Raw genomic sequence first — 13,701 nt, 5'->3', positions numbered from 1 at the left:
TCAGTTACTGGTGCTTAACGTGTTAAAAGTCAATGGAAAAATATCCTTGGGTGAGGAAAAATATCCTTGGGTGAGGATTAACAACAACATAGATCCATAGACATGGAAATATGGAATGAACTGACAAATATCAGAGGGAAAGTGGCGAGTGGAAGGGGGCGGCATGAGGAGATTAACCAAAGAATTTATATGCATATATGCATAACCCATGGACAGAATATAGTGCGCTAGGCTTCGTGGTGGGGGGTGGGGGTTAGGTGTGGGGTTGAGGGGGTCATTGGGAGGGAAAGGGGACATATGTTATACTTTCAACAATAAAGATTAAATATAGAAAAATTTATATATGATAAAGTTGATTATGGCAATAAATAAAACATTTCTTTAGGCCAGATTCTAGATGACTTATTAAATCAAAGAGTATGGCTATCTATACATATCCAAACTCATTGTATCTTCTTTAGCACAGTATTTGATATTCTTTTTTTCTTGCTAATATAGACAAAAATGATTTATAGTCAATAGTTTATTCATTTCTTGGCTAACCATATATAGTATTTCATGTTTTTATAGTTCAACTAGAGGCCTGGTGCACGAATTCATGCACCAGAGGGGTCCCTCGGCATGGCTTGCACCCTCTCACAATCTGGGACCCCTCGGGGGATGTCGGAGAGCCGGTTCAGCCCAATCCCCACTGGCCAGGTTGAGGGACCCCACCGGTGCACCAATTCATGCATCAGGCCTCTAGTATGCATATAAGATCTTTGGTTAATCTCTTCCCCCCTTCCCTTCCCTCTGAGATTTATCAGTTTGTTCCATGTTTCCATGCCTGTGGTTTCTGCTCCTGCATTGAGTGTCTGCCCCCTGGTGGTCAGTGCGCGTCATAGCTATCAGCTAGGTGGACAGTCGCTTAGACTTTTATATATATATAGATTAATAGCATTCTTTTAACACATTAAGTGCCAAGCCTGTTTTGTCTTCTTTTCCGTTTAGCCTGCGATATCTGATTTTACCGATATGCTGGCGGCACCAGTGACTGACCGGTCCAGACGGAAAATATACTGTCAGTCACTGGAGACTGACATGGCGCTTAACTAAGTATTAAACTACTAAGCTTGATTAGGCTTACTAAGAAATGTTCAGTTCTTCCTTTTTAAGTTTTTGAGTTAAGTTGCTTAGTAAGTGACACTTATCAAACCTAGGAATTAACTTAATTTTTCTTGCAGTCATGATTAAATGTAATGATAGGATAATAAATACTATACTATACTTTTAAAATGTGGACATATAGTATTTAAAAAACATTTTGAAGTAGCCAGATGGTGTTATATAATGCACTCTAAAAAGAAAACTACTATGTTATAGAATATATGCCTAACCATTTATTTCATGGATTCAAATCATTAACAAAATTGCCTAGATTTGACTTTTCTTTAATTGGTTCTTTTCTTTGTCCATAATTGGTTTAAATATAAAATAAAGGGGCTGTTAAACTTCATCATACATTTAAGGATAAGTAGAAATTCTGGGACAGATAATATTAAGGCTGTTTTTAAAAACTACTTTTATCAGTTACACATCCAAGCTGATTAAAATTTTTATGAGGAAAGTAAAATTTACAGAAGATCTTAATTAGCAGAAATAATACAGGATTTTTATCCTCTATGGTCTTCTTATAGTTTGCTAACATTTAAAAATTATTTTTGTTTCAGGATTATAGAACTGAAGGAAATGGTTTCTGATGTCAATCTCGGTTTTAATAAGCTTTCCCTTATATCTTTGGAATTATGTATGCTTCAGAAATTGACTTTTTTAGATCTCAGGTATGTATTGATACTGTTCTTCACTTTTTCCTTTATAACTTATCTTTGAGTTTTGCGTAACTTTTGCCCTGTCCCTCATATTTTCCTAAGTAAGTCTGGAAATTGGTCTTTAGTTTATTAATAATATTTTAGGATAACTCTAAAATATAGCATTTAGGAAATATTTTAATCAGATATCTATCATTGTAGGCAATTTACAAGTTAGGTTATATGACAAAATTATTTTAGATATTGGAAAATATTAACACATTTTTAGATTCTTGCTTATGCAAAATTACAAATAACATGTGGAAAGTATTTGCTTCACATGGTTCCTTTTCTGAAAGTAAATAACATAAAACTGTCCATCCTGTACTGGCATACTAGCTAGCTGGCATGGCTTTCTCTCTCTCTCCCTTTCTCTCTCTTTTTAAATATATTTTTATTGATTTTATAGAGGAAGGGAAAGAGAGAGAGAGATAGAAACATCAGTGATGAGAGAGAATCATTGATCAGCTGCTTCCTGCACGCCCCCTACTAAGGATCAAGCCCACAACCTGAGTATGTGCCCTTGACTGGAATCGAACTGGGGACCGTTTAGTCCACAGGCTGACACTGTATCCACTGAACCAAACCAGCTGGGGCTAGCATGGCTTCTCTTAAAAAGAAACTATTTGGTTCCAAAATATTATATTACATACACATGCCAGAAATAATGAAAAGGAACACTATGAGTGGCAACAACAAGAAAAGGAACTACTTAAGGTTCTGCAGATGTAGTAGGAAGTTTAAATATGTTCAAAGTTGACGTGACAGGATCAAAAGTATCACAGTTCTCTGAAGGTAATAATACATATCTCTGTGTTAGATAATCATTTATTTGCATGGGCTTTAATACTATATGTCTACTACCTAGGTTTCCTACTGCTCATGTATTGTTACTAGGAATGGTTTTTAGTTTAAGTCTAGCTCCTCTTGTTCTGCTCAAATAGTAGTTAAATAACAATAAGTTAAGTTATATCTTTTTTTTATTTATGGGATGAAAGCAAATCTACTCTGCTTCTACTAAATGTAGACTAGTTTCTATTTTTGGGTGGCAGCATTAGCAAAACAGTGTAAACCATATTTTAGTTCAGTATTAACAGAATAAAGAGAGTGAATTCATGTCCACATTGCTGTTGTATTTATTTCTTTTTGTCCCATTCTTCAATGGTGTGTGTATGTGTGGCCTTTTTCTGTAACCATATCTGGAGGTTTCTAATTAAGTGACTAAAATATGCTTTTATGTCTAATATCAGTAGGTATAAGACTTTCTAGGAAAAGGATAGAAATGAGCAGTAGGTTATTCAGTACACCTTAATAAAGACAATAACTGGAGAAAAGAACAGAGAAAAGAAAAAAAACATAGGTTGAACTGTAACTATTACACTTGACTTCCGAATGTAAAGAAATAAGTTAGAGGAAATTATTCAATTGTAATATGTAGCCATCGGGTTGGATATAATTTTTTCACAGATATTTTCTATTGTTAGGTATATATAGCCTCTATAATCCTACCTTTTTGTTAACCTTCCTTCTAACATTGTTCCCAGGTCCTTCCAACAGTAAGTGAGATTCTGTTTTCTGCCATGGTTCATTATAAGATCTAAAAAAAGAAAATGCACTGTGCAAATTTAAATTCCAAACTTAGAGTAGAAATGGACTTGCATAATACCTATGTGGTAGAAAGTTCCAGATTTCTAAATATGTAGCATCTCTCTACTTTCCTGTCAAGTTTTTAATATAATATTTAAAAAATTTTTTGAGTAGAATTTCATGCCTGTATGCAAGATATCTGTGTATTCACACCAATCAAATATCTGTAGTATCAAAGAATGTGGTATTTCAAAGCATGATGTAAAGGGCCCTGATCTGGAGAAGTATTGCTGAGCTCAGTTTGAAGGAGATAAGGAGTTACTTAACAGTGTTAGTCCTATTAAATCAATTGTTAAAGAGTTGATTATATTATCAATGGGATGCATATTGGTATTAGAATTTGGTAAAGTAATCAAATACTTTTTTTTTATTTTTTTTATTTTATTTTTTTTATTAAGCAGATCAGATCGAAGATTTATAAGCAGAGCTGTGTATTTTTTGTGTGTGATGAACACTAATTATAAATTGAAGCTGAACAAAAATTTTTTGTAAATCATCTTTTTCTTTCTAACTTAGAAACAATTTTTTAAATTCCTTGCCTGAAGAAATGGAATCGTTGATAAGACTACAGACAATCAATCTTTCCTTTAATAGGTAAGAGACAGAACAGACAAATCTGTGACTATTATTCTATGGAAAATTTGTAGGTTTAATCAGAGACGGCAACTAAAAGAGCAAACAAAAAAAGCCCTATATTTTTACTTAATTTAAATGTCCAGGTTTATTTTCACTTAGTTCTACTTAGAATTTAAAGTGTTGTTGCTTTCTTAGAATTTTCACCACTGATATGTAGTAGATTTCTTGTTCCTTTTAATCATTTTAATAATTATAATTGCTATAATGGAAGCATTGTGCACAGACAGAGGTGAAATTACCTGAAGATAAAGGAGGTAGCATTGAAACTGAGACTTAGGAAAAACTGATAGACATTTGCCAGATACACAGGGGTAAGGCACCCCAGGTAGAGCAAGTAGCATGTAGTAAGGCACACAGATATGAGAACATGCTGTGTTTGGGGCACTTCAAGAAGTTTAATATGGCTCTGACCATAACGTATGGGGCTAGAGCAGTGGTCGGCAAACTGCGGCTCGCGAGCCACATGCGGCTCTTTGGCCCCTTGAGTGTGGCTCTTCCACAAAATACCGACTTCTGCGCATGGGCCACGAAGTTTCAATCACACTGTACATGCGCGCCCGCACGTGGTATTTTGTGGAAGAGCCTCACTCAAGGGGCCACAGAGCCGCATGTGGCTCACCAGCTGCAGTTTGCCGACCACTGGGCTAGAGGAGTGGAGGTAACAACTGAAGTTGGGTATGTAAGCAGCATAAAAACCCCTCAAGAGCTTTTTATCCAAAATGAAACTTAGATTTTATTCTTTAAAAACTATAAAACTACCACTAATTATTAAGAACTAGAAGCCCGGTGCATGAATTCATGCACCAGTGGGGTCCCTCGACCTGGCCTACAGGATCGGGCCGACACCAGCTCTCTGACATTCCCTGAGGGGTTCTGGATTGCGAGAGGGCTCAGGCCAGGCTGAGGGACCCCACTGGTACATGATCGGGGACGGGGAGGGGTAAGGGAGGTTGGCCAGCTGGGGAGGGACCGCGGGAGGGCTCCAGGCCGTGTCTGTCTCGACTCGCTCATTCTCGATCAGCCGGACCGCAGCAGCAAGCTAACCTACCAGTTGGAATGTCTTCCCCCTGGTGGTCAGTGCACATCATAGCGACTGGTCTGGTCCATTATTTTTGCTTTCTCCTTGGTAAGTTATACTACTGTTGTCATTATTTTAAAATGTATGCACTTCTCAGATCTCTCCTAATTTTTATTTGTGAATTGAATTATCATTTCTCTCTTGAATTGTCTATTAAGTTATCAGTTGCATTGTCAAGTAATATCTTTGGAGAAGTGGCAAAAGTTAAGCCTAACTTCCGTGTTAATGTTAACAGTTGAGCCATGTCATTTTTTTTTTCCTTTAAAGTGTGTAATTATTGGTTTGTAGTATATTCACAGATATGGACACCACCATTACAGTCAATGTTTTTATTGCCTTAAGAAGAAACTCTTGTACACTTTAGCTGCCACCCTCTTATATCACCTTCTGCCCCTTCTCAGCACTAAGCAACAATTAATCTACTTTTTGTCTTTAGATTTGCCTATTCCAGACATTTTATATAAATAGAACTATATGTGGTCTTCTGTGACTGCTTTCTTTCCCATAGCATAGTGTCTTCAAGATTCATTCAAATTGTAGCATGCGTTGGTATTTCATTTCTTTTTATTGCAGAGTAACATTTTTTATATGGATGTACCACATTTTATTTATTTACCCATCAGTTGATGGATATTTGCATTATTTTCAACTTGTTGGTTCTTATTGTTAATGATGCTATAGACATTTATGAACAAGATTTTGAATGGACATATCTTTTCAGTTCTCTTGGGTATATACCTGGGAGTAGATTTGCTGGGTTATATGGTAACTCTGTGTTTAACTGTTGGAGGAACTGCTACTCTTCCAAGGTGGCAGCACCATTTATAGTCCCACCAGCAATGTATGATTTCTCCACATCCTCTGATTTCTCCCCACCCTTACCAATTCTTGTTATTTGATTTTTTAATTTTAGCCATCTAATATTATTTGACTTTTTAAAAAATATATTTTTATTGATTTCAGAGAGGAAGGGAAAGGGATAGAGAGATAGAGCATCAATGATGAGAGAGAATCTTGGTCAGCTGCCTCCTACACACCCCCAACTGGGGATCAAGCCTGAAATCCGGGCATGTGCCCAGACCCAGAATTGGACCGTGACCTTCTGGTCAATGCTCAACCACTGAGCTACACTGGCTGGGCTAAAGTGGTATCTTGAAGTTTTGATTTGAATTACTATGATTTCTAATGATGCTAAGCATCTTTTCATGTCCTTATTGATCATCCTATATAATAAAGCCTAATATGCTAAGTGTCCGTTTTTCCAGTCATCTGTTTAACCAGTCAAAGCGTAATATGCTAATGATATGCTAAGGCCGCTCAACTGCTCGCTATGCCATGCACTGACCACTAGGGGGCAGACAGTTGACCGGTCGACCAGTCGTTATGACGTGCACTGACCACCAGATGCTCTGACTGGTAGGTTAGCTTGCTGCTGGGGTCCAGCTGACCGGGACTGAGCATGACGGGCCAGATACACCGTGGAGCCCTCCCGTGGTCCCTACCCGGCTGGCTAACCTCCCGATCATGCACCAGTGGGGTCCCTCAGCCTGGCCTGTGCCCTCTCACAATTCGGGACCCCTCAGGGGATGTCAGAGAGCCGGTTTTGGCCTGATCCCACAGGCCAGGCCAAGGGACCCCACTGCACCGAATTCGTGCACCGGGCCTCTAGTTTGTATATATTCTTTAGAGAATCTGCTTATTCAGATTTTTTCTCCAATTGTCAGTTGGGTAGTCTTTTTATTATTGAGTTGTAAGTGTTCTTTATATATTTTAGATACAAATCCTTTATTGGATATATGACTTACAATATTTTCTTCCATTTTGTGGGTTATTTTTTCATTTTCCTGATGGTGTCCTTTGAAGCACAAAAGGTTTTAATTTTGGTGAAGTTGTTTATTTACCTTTTGTTGTTTGTGCTTTTGGTGTTATATCTAAGAATCCATTGTCAAATCTAAGGTCATGAAGACTTAATCCCTGTTTTCTTCAGAGTTTTATAGTCTTAGCCCTTACATTTAGGTCTTTAATCCATTTAGAGTTAATTTTTGTATATGATGAGAGGTAAGGGTACAACTTGTCTTTTTGCATGTGAGCCATGCCTTTTCATGGGTTGGTGGGAAAGAAGAGGAGGGACTACTTGGAGGCAGTTTGGTTGGTCTGTACTCCTAGGTATTGACTCCCAGTCCCTCTGGAAATACAGAGCTGCCTTGAGTTTACCCTTTACTATTGCTTTTTTTTATACAGGGAAGTGAAAGGCCACAGCTGTAAAGTTCTACAGCCCATCCTTATCTTTTCTAGTCTATTTTATGAGATGCAGTTTGCCTCACACTATCCTAGCCTCTGTCCCCCAAGAGACACTTGAGGATTTTGTATTAATTGTTCTGAGAGCCATTAGTTTTCTTATCTCTCTTGTGGAATCTTTAGCCTTGCTTTGGAAGAGGAAGCTGACAGCCTATGCTAGTTTGTCATCTTTTCAAGAACCAAAAATGCACTCATTTTTGAAACTTCAGTCAAAGCAAAATAGGAACCTTGAATTTTTACTTAATATTGGCAGTGATTCTGTTTCATAATAAAAGTGAACTAAGGAAGAATACCTACACAGAGACATTTTATATAAAGAATCTCAGGATGATTTCCTTGTCTCCTGAATGTGAAGAGGAAAATATTGGAGAATTTACTATAAACTTTCATTTGATTTTATACAATAAAATAAACTGTTCCAAATCTCCACAACATACATTTCAAGGTTTCCAAAATTAGTTCATTTTCTTTATCTTCTTGTAAATTTGAACATAGGAGTTGAACTAAATATAAAATAACTTACACTAAAGAAAACTTTATTTCAAGATATGAAACTTAAGATCGTTGTTTGAAGGAATGATTTTGCCTCTGATTCCAATATGTTTAGGTGTGCTGTTCATCTTTAAATAGGTTCAAAATACTACCTGAAGTTCTGTATCGCATCTCTACACTTGAAACAATTTTAATTAGTAACAATCAGGTTGGATCTGTGAACCCTGAAAAATTGAAGATAATGGAGAATCTGGTCACATTGGACCTTCAAAATAATGACCTCCTACAAATTCCACCAGAGCTCGGTAATTGTGTAAACTTAAGGTAACTACTCCATTCTACTAAGATTTTCCATTTATTTGATTGCTTTGTTGAAGTGTCTGGGCTTTTTGTCTGTTCTGTTGCAGTACTCTACCAGGAAAGTTGAAATAAAAACGTAATGTCCTATTAAAAATAATAGGTAACAAACCCAGAATCCCAATTCTGTTTTCCAGATTTTACCAAATTTATTTTTTAAGCTTTGTTTATGTGGTATTATATATGTGTAAATAAAGTAATTGATTGTTTCTAGTGATACTTTTCTCATCACTCAGTGTAACCTGAAACGAATGTGTAAAATGTCAAGGGGATAAATTTAGCTGTGCATATGGGTTTTTCCAAAATCTGATTACAGATTATCACCATTTATTTAAAACTAGAGGCCTGGTGCACGAAATTCGTGCAAGGGGGGGGGGAATCCTCTCAGCCCAGCCTGCACCTTCTCCAATCCGGGACCCTCGGGGGATGTCCGACTGCCAATCCCCAAGATTGGGCCTAAACAGGCAGTTGGACATCCCTCTTACAATCCAGGACCACTGGCTCCTAACTGCTCACCTGTCTGCCTGCCTGATCACTCCTAACTGCCTCTGCCTGCCAACCTGGTCGCCCCTAACTGCCCCCCTGCTGGCCTGGTTGCCCCACACAGCCTGCTGTTCAGTCATTTGGTCATCCCTCATTAACGCCCTGCCGTCCTGATTGCTCCACGCAGCCTGTTGCTCAGTCATTTGGTCGTCCCTCACTAACTCCCCTGCCGGCCTGGTCGCCCAGCAGCCTGGCATTCAGTCGTTTGGTCATCCCTCACTAACCCCCCTGCTGGCCTGGTCGCCCCACGCAGCCTGCTGCTCAGTCGTTTGGTTGTCCCTCACTAACCCCCCTGCCAGCCTGGTCGCCCCACTCAGCCTGTTCGGTCATCCGTTCGGTTGTTTCGGATGTGACGGTCCCTGGCTCTTTATATATATAGATGGTCTTCATGCTAGGTCATGATCTTCCTCACTCTCTGTGTTCGCTGTCACCTTAGTCTCAAATGCTTTTACCCTGCTTTTATCAATAATCAACCTAAATATCATATTTGAAAACCTTCCTTATTCCCCAGGCAGAATTAGTCACTTCTGTAATTATCCATCCTGCATTGTTTAGACTGATATATACCATTTCTTTGTCCTCCTTTAGAAAAGAGTTGTTCCAGTGCCTAGAACAGTGATGGCGAACCTATGACACTCGTGTCAGAGGTGACACGCGAACTCATTTTTTTGGTTGATTTTTCTTTGTTAAATGGCATTTAAATATATAAAATAAATATCAAAAATGTAAATCTTTGTTTTACTATGGTTGCAAATATAAAAAAATTTCTATATGTGACACGGCACCAGAGTTAAGTTAGGGTTTTTCAAAATACTGACACGCCAAGCTCAAAAGGTTCGCTATCACTGGCCTAGAACATGGTAAGCACCCAGTAAAGCTTGTTAAGTGACTATAAAGGTAGTTGGAGATGTCAACAGAAAGCTAAGTAGTGAAGCAGAATGTGTCAGAAGTAATATAATTATTGAAAACTGCACATGATGGTTTGACATATTTTACTTTGCTCGGGCAGCGCTGGCATCTGCTCTGGTAGCCCTTATTAGTGCATTATAGGAGGCAAGTACAGTTGATTCTTGTTACTGGAAGCAGTTGTATTCTATAAAGTCTCTGTAAATACCAAATGAGTGAATCCTGAACTGTTACTCCTAGAGGAAGTACAAGAGGTAGGTCCTTTTGAGCCTCTGGTCACGACATTTTCAATCAGTCAGTGCATTACCCCTTTTTTAATGTGTTTGTATTAAGACACCTTATTTAATATTGTTAATTTATTAATATTGAATGATGGCCAAACAGCTCTATAGTACATGCCTGAATGAAGCTTATTTAATATGTATTTTTTCTGTAAGGCACATGGCAGCCTTCTTAAGAAAACTAGAGAGCACTTTAGCACTACACTTGCAGGCCATTTTAAAGAGTGAAGTTACCAATAAGGACAAAAATGGAAAAAAATGCCACATGAAATAGACCAGGGATAGGACACTTGTTTACAGAATGAGAGCTGAAACAAGAAGGCAGTGTCACCTGCTCAACTTCAGCAGAGAATGTGCCTATCCAGCAACTCAAATTTTTTGCTGTTCTATGCGTGTCAAAAAATGGCTTTCCGAGTGCCAGCTGCGTTGATTTTTAGGTTGCAAATAAGTTTTAGTGAGTAGGCAAATTAGCAAATACTGAGGATTGACTGTAATTAACTTCTTTTTCTATAAATTAAGAAAGTCAGTCTTTAAAAGAATTCCCAAGGCACATAGAAGTATTTGAAGATATAATTTAGATCTGCTGTATATAGTGTGGTGTGATTCCTTTGACTTTTGTTTACACAAACACTCAAGTTATTGAAAATTAGTATAAAAGTTTCTTTATCTCATAAGTTAAGGTATTTCATTAATTATTAAAGAAACAAATTAACAAGCCCTTAAATCTTAAATTGGAACCTCATTTTAGAACATGTAAATAGATTTTTATGTGTGTATCTGATGGGGGGGCGGGGTAGGGTGGGGGTAAAGGGCAGATGTGTCAATGTTTCCCAGGGAGGAAGGGGATAATTTGGTTACGTTAAAGTCCTCGGTATGAGTACTTGTATGCTCATTCTATACTTGTGTAAATACAGGGTGGGGCAAAAGTAGGTTTAAAGTTGTTTGTATGGAAAGTAATTCAATAATTAGTAAATAATAATAATACAAGAATAAACTGTTTCACATACTCATAACTGTAAACCTACCCTGTATAATTCAACCTTTTAGTATGTGGTCATAAGATTGAGAAAAGGATGGGTTAAATGGTGGTTCAGATGACAACAACTCTCTATAATAGCTGTAGGATCTTGGACAAGTCTTTCTTACCTCCCTGAACTTGTATTTCCTTATCTCTAAAATAGGAATATTAACGGGGCCTATATTATAGGTTGTTAAGATAACTGAGTCAGTGAATTTAAATTACTTAGCAGAGTACCTTTCACCTAAGTATTGTTAATGTTGTCTTGGTTATTGTTGTAGTTATAATTCCAACTGTTTAAATGGTTAGATTTGAAAGAGACAAATAAAAAAACTACACAAATCTTATTTATAATATTATAAATGAAATTAGAAGAAAAGCCTCCCTAATGGACAGTGTTAAAGTTCTTATTTCTCTCTTTTGCTTAGAACATTACTACTAGATGGAAATCCATTCCGTGTTCCGCGAGCAGCCATATTAATGAAAGGAACAGCCGCTATTCTGGAATATTTGAGAGACCGAATTCCTACATAAATTGGAGTTGTTTTATCATCTTGGTCATGCTGATTCTTAGAATTCTTACATTGATAATGAATGTTTTTCTAAGGTGTTGTGTACATTTGTAATGGTGATAACAGTGTTCTGAGTGTTTTGCACAAGATTTATACTACTCATTTTCATTCCATTATAACAGAAAACAGTTTCTTCAAAAGTGAATTTTTATTTAATGAAGTTTAATATTTTTATAATGACAAAGCATTTTTGTAGAAGTTGGTTTTTTCCCTATTTCTGTTTTTGTTACATATAATGTGACCAATTGACTTGAGTATGACCATTCAATTTCTTTCGTTTAATATAAAATTGACTTGAATTTTATTCAATGTTGTTCTTTGACATTTAAAAATAAGACTTCATTACTGATAGGACTTTTGTGATGTGGTTGAACTCAATATAAGTTTTCCATTAACATGCACTGTATTGTTTTTGTTTTAATCTAGTTGAAATGTCTTTAGCCTTTTCCCCATGTTTTAGGAAATCATTTTGTCATGATTTCTAATGTCACAGAAATGCTACACAAGATATAGTTATAGTTGGAGAAAATAGTAAGTGTTATAATTACTCTCACCATCTTGAATTTAAAAGTTGACAAGGTTTTATAAAATGATGTCTTAGTATTAAGCTTCCATACAATAATCTGGTACTTCTGGATGCAAGAAATTCAGAGATTGGATCTGCATATTTTTCCTTCAGAGTGTTAGCAGTTTAAAAGTACTTTTTTCCCTAAATATTGAAGACCTTATTTTATTCTATAGATATTAGAAACAGGACATAACCAATAATGTATGCTGCATAGAAATCTTGAAATGTGCTTTGTTTAAATATTTACTAATCAAGTATTTGTATACATCTATATTCTGTCGGTGTGTTTTAATCCAGCCTTGTATATATATTTTTTCCAGGGCCTTAATTTTAAAATTTGCTTGTAATCTTCATAAAATTAAACTTGTAATCAGGCAGTAATTTTCTAAAAGGGAAGTTATTATAGGTGAACTTCATTTAATAAATATCAAATATAAACATTTTTATTTACATCAGAAATATCAGAAGTAGGCTAGGCTGATCAGTCATTATAAAACTTATCATTTGATTCTATTAAGTAGCCAATCAATAGAATGTATATTAACTTACATAGATAGATGGGTGGATAGATAGGTAGGTAGTAAGTAGGTAGATAGATAGCTTTTGTATGATCGAGGCATGCTTATATGAAAAAGTCAATTGCTACTAAAGATAAATAGTACATGTTCATAATAAAAGTTACATTTTCAAATGTTAATTACAATGTTTGTGTTTTTGGTTTAAAACAAACATGCTTTTTTCATACTATAACTTTGGTTGACTAAGAAAAATCTGCTTTGACATTAAACAAAAGACACTTTACAATAAGGTGACATTTTATTATTTATACAATAAGGAGACTTTTATGTTATTCAAAACACTTTTTAAATACTGAAAAAGTTGAGTACACCAAAGCCGAAAAATGGCTCTGCTATACACTGCACAGCATTATTTTAGTCCCTGTATTTTTATCTGTACAGAAAGCATCTTCAAAATGCATTCTAATCACATTGTACACCTTTGCCGATTAGTGTCAATACATAAAATAAAACTGCAGAATACAGCTTGCATTTGCAAATTAACTGACCAAGTAATTTCACTGATTCAGTAAATTTAAAATATAGATTCATAGGACTTCTTTGCACATAAAATGAAAGCAGCTTTCAAGGTTGTTATGGTCTCATACTGCAAAAAAAACCCATTAAGTACATTCACAGTCTATGTTAATAAAGTAGTAAATGTCTTCATTCAGTTTATTTACATCAATCTGTAGTTCAACTAAAAAGTACTGTTAATTGTGGTACTATAGTTCTTTTAACACATACAAAAATGATAATTTTTATATAATTTAAGCTCAAAATCACAATTATCTCAAAATATTAATTACAATACAGCCATCTCAATTAAACGTGATTTATTTTTTTATAAAATGGTAAAATTTTTTATTAAAGTAAGCAATTAGTTTTGAATTGGCTAGAG

At 36.1% G+C, this 13,701-nt stretch overlaps 1 protein-coding gene across 4 annotated transcripts in view; it reads left to right on the top strand.

Annotated features, from left to right (window-relative positions):
- Positions 1–12,940, top strand: part of LRRC40 (leucine rich repeat containing 40) — a 45,762-nt gene extending 32,822 nt beyond the window's left edge. Inside the window, exons 12-15 of one of the 4 annotated variants that reach the window (XM_006099231.3) lie at positions 1,710–1,820; positions 4,011–4,088; positions 8,137–8,322; positions 11,532–12,940. In XM_006099231.3, coding sequence (XP_006099293.1) covers positions 1,710–1,820; positions 4,011–4,088; positions 8,137–8,322; positions 11,532–11,637 — 481 coding nt within the window. In that variant the 3' untranslated portion in view covers positions 11,638–12,940. Of the gene's footprint in view, positions 1–1,709; positions 1,821–4,010; positions 4,089–8,113; positions 8,323–11,531 lie in introns of those variants that run through there. The other 3 variants (XM_023762877.1, XM_014464757.2, XM_023762878.1) reach the window with 3 other exon arrangements.
- The last annotated feature ends 761 nt before the right edge of the window (positions 12,941–13,701 follow it).

Source organism: Myotis lucifugus, unplaced genomic scaffold, assembly GCF_000147115.1.
Source record: "Myotis lucifugus unplaced genomic scaffold, Myoluc2.0 scaffold_265, whole genome shotgun sequence".
Taxonomy (NCBI): domain Eukaryota; kingdom Metazoa; phylum Chordata; class Mammalia; order Chiroptera; family Vespertilionidae; genus Myotis; species Myotis lucifugus.
Note: the sequence above shows the minus strand (reverse complement) of the source record. Positions and strands in the feature narration are given on the sequence as shown.